Raw genomic sequence first — 14,253 nt, 5'->3', positions numbered from 1 at the left:
CTCCCATTCATGTTGCTGCAGATAAAGTGTGGACCTGATGAGATGATCCGTCAAGGTATTCTCCACTTCTTTGATGTGGATTGCGGTCTATTTGCTGTATTATGGCCCAATTCCAAATTTGCAGACTGAGCATGCAAAGGGAGCAGCAGACCGTCCCTCCCTGACGGTGATCGCTGCAGTATTGTCCAGGCTGATTTGGACAAGCTTGCCTGTCAGGGACGGCTGGAAGGATATGAGAACCTGAAACACTGCCAAGAGCTCCAAAAAGTTGATGTGCGTTGACTCTGTGATGGCGTTAACTCTGTGACCACAGGCCTTGAGCTTGAAGATCTCCACAATGGGCTCCCCAGCCCTGTAAGGATGCTTCTGTAGTCAACCAGGCAGAAGGTTGGAGTACCCAGAAGGGGACTCTGGACAGCAGGTTGATGCATTTTGTCCACCATTGCAGGGACACAAGGATTAGCAGTGGAACTGTTAAGAGCATCTGTGCATTGTCCACATTTGGATGAACTACAGACAGAAATCAAAAGTTGAAGAAACTGGAGACATAGTTTGGCAAAGTGCACAGGGGAGTTAGTTTCTGAACTTCATGGGCTTTTTGTCTGAGTTGTATCATGAAAGAAGTTACTAGTGCCTTGATGTGAAGGAAGTGTTCCTCGGGTAGAAACACACACTGCATCTGTGCATCGAAGACTGCTCCTATGTAATTTATGCACTTGTCAGGCTCTAGTCTGGACTTCGACCAATTGATCTGAATGCCTAGATCCTCGAGTAAACTCAGGACTGTCAAGATCTGAGAAGCTAACTCGCTTTTTTGTCTTCCTGCCAGGAGCCAGTCAAGGTACGGGAAAATGTTTAGGCCCTGTGCCCGAAAGTGAGCCACGATGACGGCCATACATTTTATTATTATTATTATTATTATTTATTATTATTTTATTCGATTTCTATACCGCCCTTCCAAAAATGGCTTAGAGCAGTTTACACAGAGAAATAACAGCTGGAAGGATTTGTAAATACACGGGGTGCCGTCACCAGTCCAAATGGTAGAACATTGTACTGGTGGTAAACGAAAACCACGTCTCATTTGGGGAACTAACCCTGCCACTGGTCTGTCCACCGAACAGGTCTCCTTGTCAAAGAGAGTCTGAACTTCTTCCATCAGAAATGGGGATGCAGGCATGTACTTGACCCCAATGAATGCTAGTAGGGTCTCAAACTCTACGGCATAGCCCGTTTTGACTATGCAAAGGACCCAACTGTCTGATGTTATGTTGTGCCATGTGAAGGCATGACTTGCCAGCCTGAGATGGAAGGTTGGAGAGAAGCTGATGGTGGTGACTCTTGGGTGAGGTGAATTGGTGTACTGACTCCCTGATCAAAGATGCTGTTTGTTAGAATCAGCAGGTTTAGGACGTTGGCCCTGTGAGGCTCTAGACTTTTGATTGAAAGGCTTTCTTCCAAAATGTTGGTAAGGCTTGCAGAAGTCTCTCTTGTCATTCTGCTTATAAGTGTACTGCTGTGGACCATATTGGTGGTACTTAGAAGTGTATGATTGGGCAGGTGCCAAAAATATTTTTGCCATGGATTTTGATTTCTTGATGGATTCCATAGTGGAGCCCGTCATCTCACAGAAAAGACCCTTCCCATCAAAGGGCAAATTTTTCACTCGGTCTCTCATGTCGGGCTGTAGAGCAGTGGAGCATAGCCAGGCGTTCCTCCTCAATACAATAGCATCAGCTAGGGCCCGAGACTCTGTTTCTGCCAAGTGTTTGGCATTGGATTACTGTTGTCGAGTGAGGAGTGTCACTTTGGTGTGGATATAAACAGGTTGCTCACCTGTAACAGATGATCTGGAGGTGATCCGTTGTATTCATAAAGAATGGGTTCTGAGCCTGCGCAGGGACCTTGTGGACCGATTGCCTAGCTCCTCGTGCCGCCCACAACTGCCCTGCACATGATCGTGCTTCCGTTAAACAAGGCAGTTGGGGCGTTATCCTCTTAGTTTCTGCAGACCGCCAGTGATTGTCTCCTTACTGGCGATCTGTTCTGTATCTCTTTGTTGTGTTTCTGGCCTTGATTTTGCGGGGAGGCTGGGCGGGTATTATGAATACAACGGATCACCTCCAGATCATCTGTTACAGATGAGCAACCTGTTTATCTGGATCGTGAGCCATTGCATTAATAAAGAATGGGTGACTAGCCAGCTCTCCCCCCTGGCGGCAGGTCATCAAGGCAGGACTCTTTTTAGAACACTCTGGCCAAACTCTGCATCTTTCATCTGCCAAATGTCCAGTGCATAGTGCTTCACAAATGGATGACATGATGTCCAAGTAGCTGCCCTACAGATATCCCGCAATGGAACCCCTGCCAGATTCGCAGCCGAGGCCACATATGCTCTTTTAGAATGGGCCTTGATGGAACTCGAGGGTTTAACCCCTTGAGAGTTATACGCCATCATTATGGTTCTCGTTATCCACTGGGCAAGACATTGTCATGTAACTGAAGCGCCCTTGGTCTTTCCTCTGTAAAGTACAAATAGCTTGTTTGTCTTCTGTATCAACTTGGTAGCCTGTAGATAGTACAGTAATGCTTGTCGCACATCTAAGGAGTGCTTGCAGCTTTCCAATTGTGAGTGAGGATTCTGAAAGAACGCAGGTAGAACAATATCCTCATTTATAGGAAAGTCTGTTACAATCTTGGCCTAAAAGTTGGGTCTAGGCGCATTACTACCTTCTGTGGGTATATCTGTGTGTAAGGGTGATCAGCATGCATTGTTGCCAATTCGCTTACCCTTCGTGCCGATGTAAGTGCAATCAAGAACACTGCCTTTAATGTAGTTATCTGCAATGTGGCCTTAGCTAGAGGCTCAAATGGTTGGTCTGTCAAAGCATTCAAAACCAATGTCAGGTTCCACTGTTGCAAGGGGCGCCACCACGGCGGGAATAAGTTATTTAGCCCCTTCAGGAACTTTTTACACATGGGATGTGAAAAAACTGTTGTCCCATCCCAACCTCTATGCTCCGATGAGATAGCTGCCAAATGTACTCGGAGAGAGGCGTTCGCAAGCCCCGACATTTTCAGTGTAGTCATATAAAGCAGGACCTGTCTGACTGAAGCTCTTCTAGGGAAGAATCCCTGCTGTTTCGCAAAGATCTTGTACCTTTGCCACTTAGTTGCATAATTACGCCTGGTTGACAGTTTCTATTATTAAGTAATACTTTGTTTAGTAACCTATCCGCCAAGCTGTCAACTTTAGCATGTCTAGCTGAGGGTCCAGTATCATCCCATGGGCTTGACTCAACAAGTCCGGGTAATTTGGAAACCGGTGTTATTGCCCGCGAGATAGCCTTAGTAGGAGAGCAAATCATGCTTGTCTGGGCCACCATGGCGCCAGCAGGATCCCCCTCATGCCATCCCTGAGCACTTGTAACAGTACCATGGCTATCAGTGGTTGCGGAGGAAACATATAGAAGTGGCCTGTGGTCCAACGATGCTGGAATACATCGCCTAGAGAGTCCTTGCTATGTCCTGCAAGCGAACAAAACCTCTGACATTTTTTGTTTGCAGCAGTTGCAAACAAGTCCATCTCCGGGCAGCCCCACTTTTGAAAAACTGGCTTGAGGTACATCTAGTTCATCTCCCACTTGTGCTGTTGGCTGAGATGCAACCTAATGCTCAGGTCGTCCGCCTGAATATTGTCCTCCTCTTTGATATGTAGTGCTGTGGGCGTTACCTGCTGTGCAATGCACCAGTGCCATATTCGTTGGCTCAGTTGACACAGGGAGCGGGACACCGTTCCTCCTTGCTTGTTTAAATAAGCAATGGCAGTTGTATTGTCCAGATTTACTTGCACCATTTCCCCTTTTAACTGGGGTCTGAAGGCCTTCAACACTAAGAACACCGCAAGTAGCTCCAGGTAATTTATATGTTTGAGTTTCTGCTCCTGGGTCCACTGACCCTGTACCTGATGAGGGCCACAGTGTGCCCCGCAACCCCAAAGGGAGGCATCCGTCGTGACCCATCGCATTGGTGCCCTGGGTTGGAACGCTATCCCCGCATGTAGGTTGTCGCGCTGCGTCCACCACTGGAGTGATTCCAACACATGATCTGGAATGAACAACAACTTCTTTTGGTTGTCTAGGTTCGGGCGAAAATTTCGGAGGTACCACAACTGGAGGTCGTGCATATGAAGATGGGTATTGGCCACAGTCGTGTTGCAAGACGCCATTAACCCTAGCATCCTCTGAATGGACTCTGCTGGTTGTCGTGGCACTCTTCTGAACAAGAACACCAGGTCTCTGATCTGTTGGTATCTGGATTCTGGCAAATAAGCTTTCTTTCCCTCCATATTCAGTACTGCCCCTATGTAATCCACCATTCTTTGAGGGACCAAGTTTGATTTCTTCCAATTTACACTGATTCCTAAGGTGGTCAGGAGCTGTAAGACAAGATGTATCTGCGAAAGTAACTTTTCTCTGCCGTTGTTTACAATGAGCCAGTCGTCAAAATATGGATATACCACAACGCCCTTTGTTCTTAAGAATGCCACAACAACTGCCATCACCTTTGTAAATACACACGGGGCTGTAGAGAGGCCGAACAGCAAAACCGCATGTATCACCTACCGTGAACCGAAGGTACTTTCGATGCTTCTCCCGGATCCCTATGTGGAAATAAGCAGATCTAAAGTGACAGCCCATTCTTCCCTCGTCAGGAACTGTAATATTCCTTGCAGAGTGATCATTCTGAACTTCCTTGTGTCTATATAGCCATTTAGATCTCTCAAGTCCATTATCGCCCGAATCCCCCCATCCTTTTGGGGGATTTGGAAATATCTGGAGTAAAACCCCCTCATTCTGTCCATCCACTGCACCTGCACAATTGCGGGCTTTTCGAATAACACCTCCACATCTTCCAGTAACACCCGAGTTGATTTGGTGTATTTCACACCCTGAAAAGGTGGCAAAGCTTTGAACTCTATTGTGTAACCAGAGTTTATAATTTTCAGCACCCAACTGTCTGATGTTATGTAGTGCCATGCTTGGGCATGGCTTGCCAACTTGATGGATACATTGGCTGTCACGAGGCTGGTGTTGGGAGCCCCAGGTACTGAACTTGGTGTTACCATGTGCTCGTGCTGTGGATGGACTTGAACCTCAAAGAGACTGCTTCATCTGCTCTCTGGCCGTCTTTTGGCCCTTTGATTTTTGGTAATAGGGCTTATTTCTTTGGTAAGGTCTATTCTGCTTTCTATACTCTTTCCTATCCTGCCGATAAGAATATCGGTTCTGTTGTCTCCCATAGGTGCGACTACGGGATTGCTGTCCTGTCGAAGTTGTAGCTGCCATGAAGGACTTGGCCATGAACTTGATTTTTTTCCATGACTCCATCGTGTCATCTGTAGACTCTGCAAACAATCCCTTTCCATCAAAAGGTAAGTGCTCTATTTTATCCTTCATTTCAGGTTGTAGGCTTGTCGACCTGAGCCATGCATGGCAACGTAAAGATACAGCCGTGGCCATGGCCCACAATTCTGTTCTGCCAGGTGCTTAAAAGTACTAAGCAAGTGTCTAGAGACAACCGTTGCCTTCTCATAGGTTTGTGCCAGCACCTTCTGGAAATCATCAGAGGACACTGTTGGCGAGTCCTGGAAGAATACATCCCAGAGGTGGTGCACGTAATGCGTCATACAAGCAGAGTAATTCGCTATTTTGACAGCGAGACTAGATGTGGCATACACTTTCTGCCCCAGAACATTAAGCTTTCTACCCTCTATGTCAGCGAAAGTTGTGTGTCGCTGACCACCTTTCGAAGATGCGTACTCTACAACCATCGAGTTCGGAACTGGGTGCTTCACCAGGTAGGTATTCTCCTCCTCTTGTATCCGATATAAACCTTCCAATTTTCTCAAAGTAGCCGTAGAAGTCTGCAGTACTTCCCATGCAGACTGTGCTGCCTTTGAAATCGCTGGTAATATTGGGAGGGATACAGGGTGGGTAAGCTTTGCTTTCGCCATCATATTATATATGGGATCCTTAAGATCCAATTCAGGCAGCTTAATCTCGAGGTCCAAAGCCTCCGCCATGTGCCGTATCTGAGCGTGATACGCTTTCAACTCCTCTGTTGGAGAAATGGAAGTCTTAGGTGCCACGTCTGCCAGGGGGTCAGGCTCCCTAGGTTCAGGTACGCTGCCCCCTCAGTGTCAGTCCGATAAGAGGTGTCCGTGTCACTACCCTCTGGCGAGGTGTTCTGAGTAGCGACAGTGCTCCCAGGGGCAGCAGTATTCCTAGGGGCTTCATCGCATGGAACCATGGACAATGCTCTTGACTTCTCCTGCAAAACAGTCCTTGGTGCTGGGACAGTGGCCGATAAAGATTCTGATGGAAGCTGTTCGCCTCTTGGGTGCTGCAGCAGCGGAACTGGTTGGTAACACCGTAGTTCTTGCTGTGCCTTCCAAACTTTATATTCTGCATAATCTGGTGGGTAAATCACATCAGGACTATGCCGGAAACCACAAGTGTGTGTAATATGACCACCTCACATAGTAGAGGCTTTAGCTGAATAAGTCGGGTAAGTCACAGTAGGGCGTGTAAAAATAGGCAGTGGCCTCGTGAGCCCATGTTGTTCTGCTGCCGGGGCCATCAAAAGCCTAACTGGACTCGTCGAAGCAGACACTAAGCGGCTCGAATCCTGCCCTCACAGGCGACAGCAAAGGAGTTTTCAGCACTTCAGTAGCGATCAAGTGCTCCGCCGTCTCTGGAACAGTGAAGCCTTGAAAGGTTGAACCTGACGGTGTGTCTTCACTAGATTCAAGGAGCGCCATCAGTGAAGTTCTTGCCTTAGGTAGCGCTACCTCCTCGTCCAATGCCCCCTCTCCAAAGTCCATAAACTCCTCTGGGCGATAAGTACGCAGAGACGTTGCTGCTGGAGATTGAATGGGGGTCCTTGCTGGAGTCAAGTTAACTGCTGAACGATGCTGCATCGAAGGTTGTAGCCCTCTTGACACGGTAATTGTCGATACTGATGCACTTGGTGCCTTCAATGTCGAACACGATATCGAAAATGTATTCAGTTCTGGTGGCGAGATCAGTATCGAAGCCCCTGCCGACGCCGATCCCGGCACCGATGCCGATATCGGTACCAAAGCCTCCGTCGGTCTTGACGCCGACCTCAACGTCGAGGGCGAGCCCTCAGACAACAGCGAACTCTGCAGCACCCAAGGGGATGGCGTCACCTTTAAGGTGGTATCCCAATCTTCAGCTTCCTTTTGTAAATTAGTTGGCGAAGGAGTTCTACTGTGTATTCGTGTCTTTTTGACCTTTTTTCTAGGTGGTGACAAGCCGCTCTGGTCATCTGTGGAGGAGTAACGAGGCTTCTTATGCTTGTGCCGTTTCCTCCAGACGGCTGCTTGAACTCCTGCTCCGTAGTGGCTTTTGACTGTGTATCTGCAGAGTCCACTAACGAAGGCACCGCTTCACAAGACATCGTCTCACTCGACACTGAGCTCGACGTCGAAGGTCTCGGTGTTGGGGGTCTAAGTGCGTCTTCATAAAGCGCCGCCCGCAATCTCAGCGCCCGATTCTTTAGAGCCTGTTTTGAGAACGAGCAGCAGATCCTGCAATTGGCTGGGTAATGTGGTTCTCCCAGGCAAAGCAAGCAGGTGTTGTGTGTGTCGGTAGACGGTAATTTAGCCCGGCAGTTAGTACATCTCTTAAATGTTGTCTTCATTGCCGGTTTGGACGCCATAGTCCCCGACCAGCCAGATGGCTGACTGCAAGGTAGCAAATTCCCGCAATTCAGGAGAGACTCACTGATCACCGTGTTTATTAGGGAATATCCAAATCCGTGTCCTTAAATACAGTCCGTAGTCAAGTACCAGTACGCTGTCCTAATCTGTTCCGAGTCTTTACTGAAGAGTCTTTATTTTAAATATATGTTCCGAGGAGCAAACTGATCCGAGGTATAGACGCAATGGCGGTCTAAAAGAAACCGAGAGGATAATGCCCCAACTGCCTTGTTTAACGGAAGCACGATCATGTGCAGGGCAGTTGTAGGTGGCACGAGGAGCTAGTCAATCGGTCCGTGAGGTCCCTGCGCAGGCGCAGAACCCATTCTTTATGAATGCAACGGATCACGATCCAGATCATTAAATTTTGCTAGGAACTCTTCTGGCGAGAGGTCGGCTTGCTCTTGGAAGAGATCATCCCAAAGGGAATGGGAATATTTAGCAAAGCATGCAGTATAATTAGTGATTTTCACTGCCAGGCACAAGTGGAGTAAATTTTACATCCTAAGACGTCCAACTTGTGCCCCTCTTTGTCCCCTAGAGTAGTTGTCGTCTCCCAGATTTGGGGGAGGATGCGCAATCCACCACCTCTGAATTGGGAGAGGGATGCTTTAAGAGGAAATCTTCTTCTTGATTTCTATATAAATTCTCCTTCACTTGGGGATCGGAGCAGAGGTTTGTAGAGTTTGCCCTGCAGATATAGCAGCCTTGGATATAACTGGCAGCATGGGAAGGTAAACAGGCTGTGTTGAAGCATGGAACTGAAACATTTGTAGTCAGGATCTTCCACGTCTTCAGCTTGCCTTTTCAGTTCTAAACCGAGTGTTGATGCCAATTCAGAAATTTGACAATGGTACAAATGCATCTCTTCATTAGAAGCATTATCGGAGGATACCATTTTGAGAGGCGGTTCATCAAGATGGTCGGATGAACTTGAGGTTGAAGATGTAGATGAATCAGAGTCATAGTCTTCCGTGAATGTCATGGTACAAGGTCCAGAAGGGACAGGGACCTTCTTCTTAGACACTGTCTGAGTGGTGGAGAAAGTTGTGCCAAGGACTAGTTTGAGTTGGTTGACTCTTCTGAAGTCGAGGCACCTCCACATGGAGATGCAAGAGAGTAAAAATAGGATGTTTCAATACCGTGCCCGCCTCTAAAATTGGAGTGGTAACCTGCATCGATGTTGAAGTCACAGAGGGAGCTGGTGGTGGCAAAAGGGTGACCTGAGTCAACATCGAGACTCGAGTCGACATCGCATTCAGAGCAGGCAGGTCTGGAGGTGGAGTGACTTGGGTAGCCATGGGAATCATCAATCCAGATAAACAGGTTGCTCACCTGTAACTATTGATCTGGAAATGATCTGCTGCAGTGATAAGACCCTCCCACCGACCCCGCTGCAGTATACGAAAAGACACTACTTACCATGTGGAAATGTACACTGCTTCCATACAACGTTTGAATTCCAATGTCAGTGCTCCAGGATCTGAGGAAAAAATGCTAGCCTGCCCAAACTGAGAAAACGCACCACGCGCAAGGGGCAGGGCTAAGCGCTTTGAGGAGCTAGTCAATTCTGCCTGAATAGTCCTGCACAGACACAGAACCCACTCTTATGACTGCAACAGATCACTTCCAGATCAACAGTTACAGGTGAGCAACCTGTTTTTATGAGGCAATGTGTATGAGCTAGCCAGAGCTTTCATTGGTGGATATATAATACAAAACTATGCTTAGAATCAAAAAGGGGAGAGGAGAATTGCTATAGAAGGATGGCACTTCTCTGTGTAACACAGAGAATCATGGTTTTACAGTGTTACACCAGCACTGGAGTAATCTGTAGTGGAAGAGGAGTCAAGGGGAACAGAGCAAAGGAAACACAACACAAAGGTTTACCACCAGATCCTCCCCGCAAATCACACATTTACCTGTCAATATATCTCCTTGCTTCAACATTGTCTAGTGCAGTAACAACAACATCTTGCCTGGTATAGAAGTCGTCATTGTATATATTCTCAGTACCTGGGCACACTTTGTTAAGATATGGATCTATCTTCATCTGAGAATTGATGTTAAGCGTTGCTGCAGCTGCAGTACAGCTTTTGGGCTTCTAACAAGTTAAAACATTTACATTTTTGTTATTATTATTACTGGAAACAGGAGATAATCATGTACTAGAAACTAATTTCAGAAATACTGGGGGGGGGACTCATTCACGAGTATCAGTTCGTTCATGAAATATGCTATGTGCTGACAGCAGTTTTCTTGAGCAGAAATAGGGTACAAAGCATTTTTTTTTTTACAATGTCATGCTCTTCAGTGCTGGAAAGTTAAAGGACTAAAAGCTGTATTTCTGCTGTACTTACAGTAATTTGGGATTGCAAGAGTTGTTCTCCACAGCTGCACAAAAAGTTGTTCTCCATAGCTGCACAAATTCTATACTGAAGCTTAAACTGTCTAAAACATGTTGTTGCTCACTTACGTATCAATGTGAAGCCATTGTATTCTCAGGAAGACCGTTTGTACATCTAGCTGGTTTGGAGACTGAGACAGTCTTGGTTACTCCAATTGACAACCTATATCTGGAAGTAGGTTGGGGGCGTGTGTCCCTTTTAGTTATACCGAGCATTTCAGAGGCTTCCAACATGGTACCTTTCTGGACCACCTGACTGGATGGATCTTAGCAGCACCGTTTGATTGCAGGGCAGATTCTCTAGAGGGCAGATTCCAGAAAATGCTCTGGGGTACTGCTTACTCAGCTTATGGCTTGTGAGGTTCCATAGGATTCTGTTTTGGCCCCCATGATGTTTAGCATTTACACAAAACCATTGCGAGAGGTTGTCTGGAGATTTGTAGTGCAGCAGCATCAATATGCTCAATGACACCTATCTCTATTTCTAAGATTATAAGTGAACTTTTAAGATCTTTTTAAGTGGTCTTGCAGGAATTTGTTTTATTCTACTGGAGTGTGCGTGTGTGCACGTGCACATGTGCTTACATATGTACATTATGCTGTTGATTTATAAGTGTTTTGTCTCTATCTGACTGTAAGCCACCTTGAGTACAGTTTTATGCAAAAAGTGAACGAAAATTCTATCAGATTCCAAGGAGGCTGTGAAGGGATTGATATGAGATCAATGAGGGAATGCATGTGGGCAAAACAAAATGAATCTTAACCTAGATAAGATGGAAGCATTGCTGGTTAATGGAAGGGCAAATCCAGGCATAAGGTGTTCAGCCTGGATACGCTTACATTCCCCCTCAAGAATCACACTCACAGTGTGGGCATACTCCCGGATGCTCCTGGGACAGCCAGGTGGAGGCTGTTGCTAGGAGTGCTTTTGCCTAGCTTCATTTGGCATGCCAGCTGCCCTTCCTGATGAAGGTGGATCTTGACACACTTCTGCATGCCTTGGTTACATCTAGATCCATCTACTGTAGTGTGCTCTATGTGGGGCTGCATTTGAAGTATCTGTAAATGTCAACTAGTACCAACTTTGATGGGAGCTTTGATGGGAATTGATTTTGAAAGAAGATAGTATTTCCTTACAGCTCCTAATTTTCTTATTATAATGCACCCCCTTTCCACTTTAACAGCCACCTCAGTCCATGGTGCATATGATATATAGAGATACACATTAGGAAAGAGGGGCAGTATTTTTACATCTAGTACCTGCTTCATAGAGCAACTTTTCTTTGCCCCTCAGCCGCACACTCCTACCTTCCCCTCTCTGAACCAATGGGCTCAAACCAGCTTTGAAAGATTGGACAATCATTCCAGTCTGCCTACCTCCCCATCTCAATGTACTGTGTACTACAGAATATAAGTGTCCATTAGGAGTAATCAAAGCTGTTCCAGGGTCAAAATTCAATATCTGACAAACTCTCTTTCTCAGACAATGAACCAAGCTTACTGGAGAAGCCCTTGGCCAACAAGGACAATGCAATGGCAGACAAAAAGGAACTGAGTGTTAGGCGCTCAAACCATTGATTATAATGGTCACACTGTGGGTGGAGATTGGCGCAACTCAAAGAAATTAGAACTTCCACCCACAAGAGTACCGCACAGGCACACTACCCAGAAGTAAGAATGTAAAATGGATCATGACAAAGATACTGTGGTTCTGCATGATATCTGAACCTGCCCATAGACACAGGTCTAAAGTCAACTGTAGCATCCAAAGAAAAAAAATTCAATGCATTTCCCCAGGATTAGTATATTTCCAGATATATTAAAATAGCTTTAGTTCATTCCATAACCACACTTGCCATTTTGTGAAAAATCCACATAACAGCATTTGCATTCTTAGAACTGATCACTATGACCAACGAAGAACTCCTACCTGTATGTGATGTGGCCGGAAAAGAAACTGCCTATTTAGATTGGATTTTTCTATTAAGTCAGGATCTGTAATTGTAACCTATGAGAGGTAGGATAAAAATATGGTTGAAACTATAAGCCATGGTTAAGACAATAAAATCTAGAATATTTTCCAAATTTAGAATCAGCCCATGAAGTTCTCAGCCTGGTCAACTAAATGCTTCAGATTTAATGCAGAATATTCCTAGAGTATTTTGTGCTCCATCTCTTCTCCCTAATTGGCATAAGTCATTCTGTCTTGAATAGTCATTCCTACCCAGAGCCTGATCCAAAATGATACATCATAACTCTTTCCAACTAATGGGACTATGCAGTCACATGAATTCAAAGTTATTTTTACTTGTGATAAATTACTGAAAAGCTTGATAGGCACTGACTGTCCTGGTTTCCCACAAGATTAGGCAAGGCTGTGTCAGGCCACTCTGCAGGACTTTGGAGTTGACTCAACACAACACCAGTCAGAGCCAGACTGAGCTCTTAAATATTTCTGAGCTCTGCCTCTCTGCCTGGAGAATATAAACCTTAAAAAGGCAGCCTTCTGGAGTCTGGCACTCCTCCTCCATTCTATCTGCTGCTGCTGAGTTCATTGCTGGAAATGGCATGCAGATATTGGAGGAGGGATGGTGTAGGATACACTAGCTCTGAGGGAGACACCAGTGCTGCCTTAGAAAGCCTAGGCCTCAAGGGAGCTTCCTCAGGGGACTCCAGCCCCAGGGCTCTCTTGGGTTCTAATCTGGTGTCATAATTCACCAGGGCTATTGCTGGTTCTCTCTCCTCATATTCTTGCCCAGTATCATAATCCAGAGCCTGAGCTAGTACTGGTCTTGCATCCTCAGCATCTGACCCAAAGTTACTGCTCTAAGTGAAGGCTGTTCTGGGCCATTACACCAACCAACTGAACTGCAGGGGCATAAAAATAGTTGGGAGTACTTCAACACTACCTAGAAACCTGAAATTTAGTACGCACAGTCCAAGATACCCTAATTACTACAGAAGTGCAAAAACAGCATTTAACTGAATGGGAAAATGGTGTAATCAAAATGAGTAGTTCTATCAAAGCACTCTGTTATATGGGGAATTTAGGAGGATGCAGTTTACACTACACAAAGCACATCAGATCTTGGCAGAATACACATCCAAATATAGTAAAAGAAAAAGAATATTAAAAACGTACCACACCCCTTTCTTGGCCAGTGCCAACACCAAGCAGTGCAAAATTTTTCAACATTTCACAGCCTATTGCACCACAACCAACCTATAAAATTAAAGTAAAATGAAGGATATTATGTGTTTAATTCTTTGCAGCCAAACTTTGGTTAGATAACATGCAAATACTTGTAAAAAAAATCTAAATTGTCAGGGCCACAAAGGCACATTGACAAGTAAAGTCATTTCAAATGGATGGAAAAACTTTAGACAGCCTTTAAAGGCATGAAAAGAAAAAAAGAAGATAGCCTAAATCGATGTTTCTCAACCACCGTACCCTACATCGATGTTTCTACACCGATACCCTACATCGATGTTTCTCAACCACTGGTCCGCAGACTGGTCCATGAGAGGAGCTGAGTGCCACTCCACACTCTGTGCTGGTCCATGATGAATTATGCCCCTCCCCCAGCAAAAAACCCCAGTTTTGAGCTGGTGGAGGCCACTGCTGCCAGGAGCTCTCCAGAGCTCATTTCTAGGTAGGCAGTCCTCACTGCTGGGATTACATTCATTTCAAGGAAGAAAAATGAGCATTATCCCAGCAGCAAGGTCTGCCTACCTAGAAATGAGCTCCGGAGAGCTTCTGGCGGCAGCCCCCAACGGCTCGAAATTGTTTGGGGGGGGTGCCTAGGGGAGGGGGAGAGGGGGGCAACCCCTTTACTAACTGTTGGTCCAGGAAACTGTGCACAAAGAATGTACTGGTCCATGACTCCAAAATGTTGAGAAACACTGCCCTAAATGGCAGACTGCAACAACACACATTACACACTGTGCAGAATACTGACTTGCTGCAGCTGCAGACACTGCAGCATCTAGACTAGTCACAACTTAACTTGTCTCATTAGTTTCAATGAGAGACCTGACTAATTTAGTCTGGATGCTGCCC

At 45.9% G+C, this 14,253-nt stretch overlaps 1 protein-coding gene across 5 annotated transcripts in view; it reads right to left on the bottom strand.

Annotated features, from left to right (window-relative positions):
* Window positions 1-14,253, bottom strand: part of UBA6 (ubiquitin like modifier activating enzyme 6) — a 134,111-nt gene that overhangs the window by 52,930 nt on the left and 66,928 nt on the right. For all 5 annotated transcript variants that reach the window (XM_053260682.1, XM_053260685.1, XM_053260681.1 and 2 more), the window contains 3 exons: window positions 13,336-13,416; window positions 12,124-12,201; window positions 9,709-9,890 (listed from right to left, as the gene is read on the bottom strand). In XM_053260682.1, coding sequence (XP_053116657.1) covers window positions 9,709-9,890; window positions 12,124-12,201; window positions 13,336-13,416 — 341 coding nt within the window. The remainder of the gene's footprint in view (window positions 1-9,708; window positions 9,891-12,123; window positions 12,202-13,335; window positions 13,417-14,253) is intronic.

This window comes from Hemicordylus capensis, chromosome 6 (assembly GCF_027244095.1).
Source record: "Hemicordylus capensis ecotype Gifberg chromosome 6, rHemCap1.1.pri, whole genome shotgun sequence".
NCBI lineage: Eukaryota > Metazoa > Chordata > Lepidosauria > Squamata > Cordylidae > Hemicordylus > Hemicordylus capensis.
Note: the sequence above shows the minus strand (reverse complement) of the source record. Positions and strands in the feature narration are given on the sequence as shown.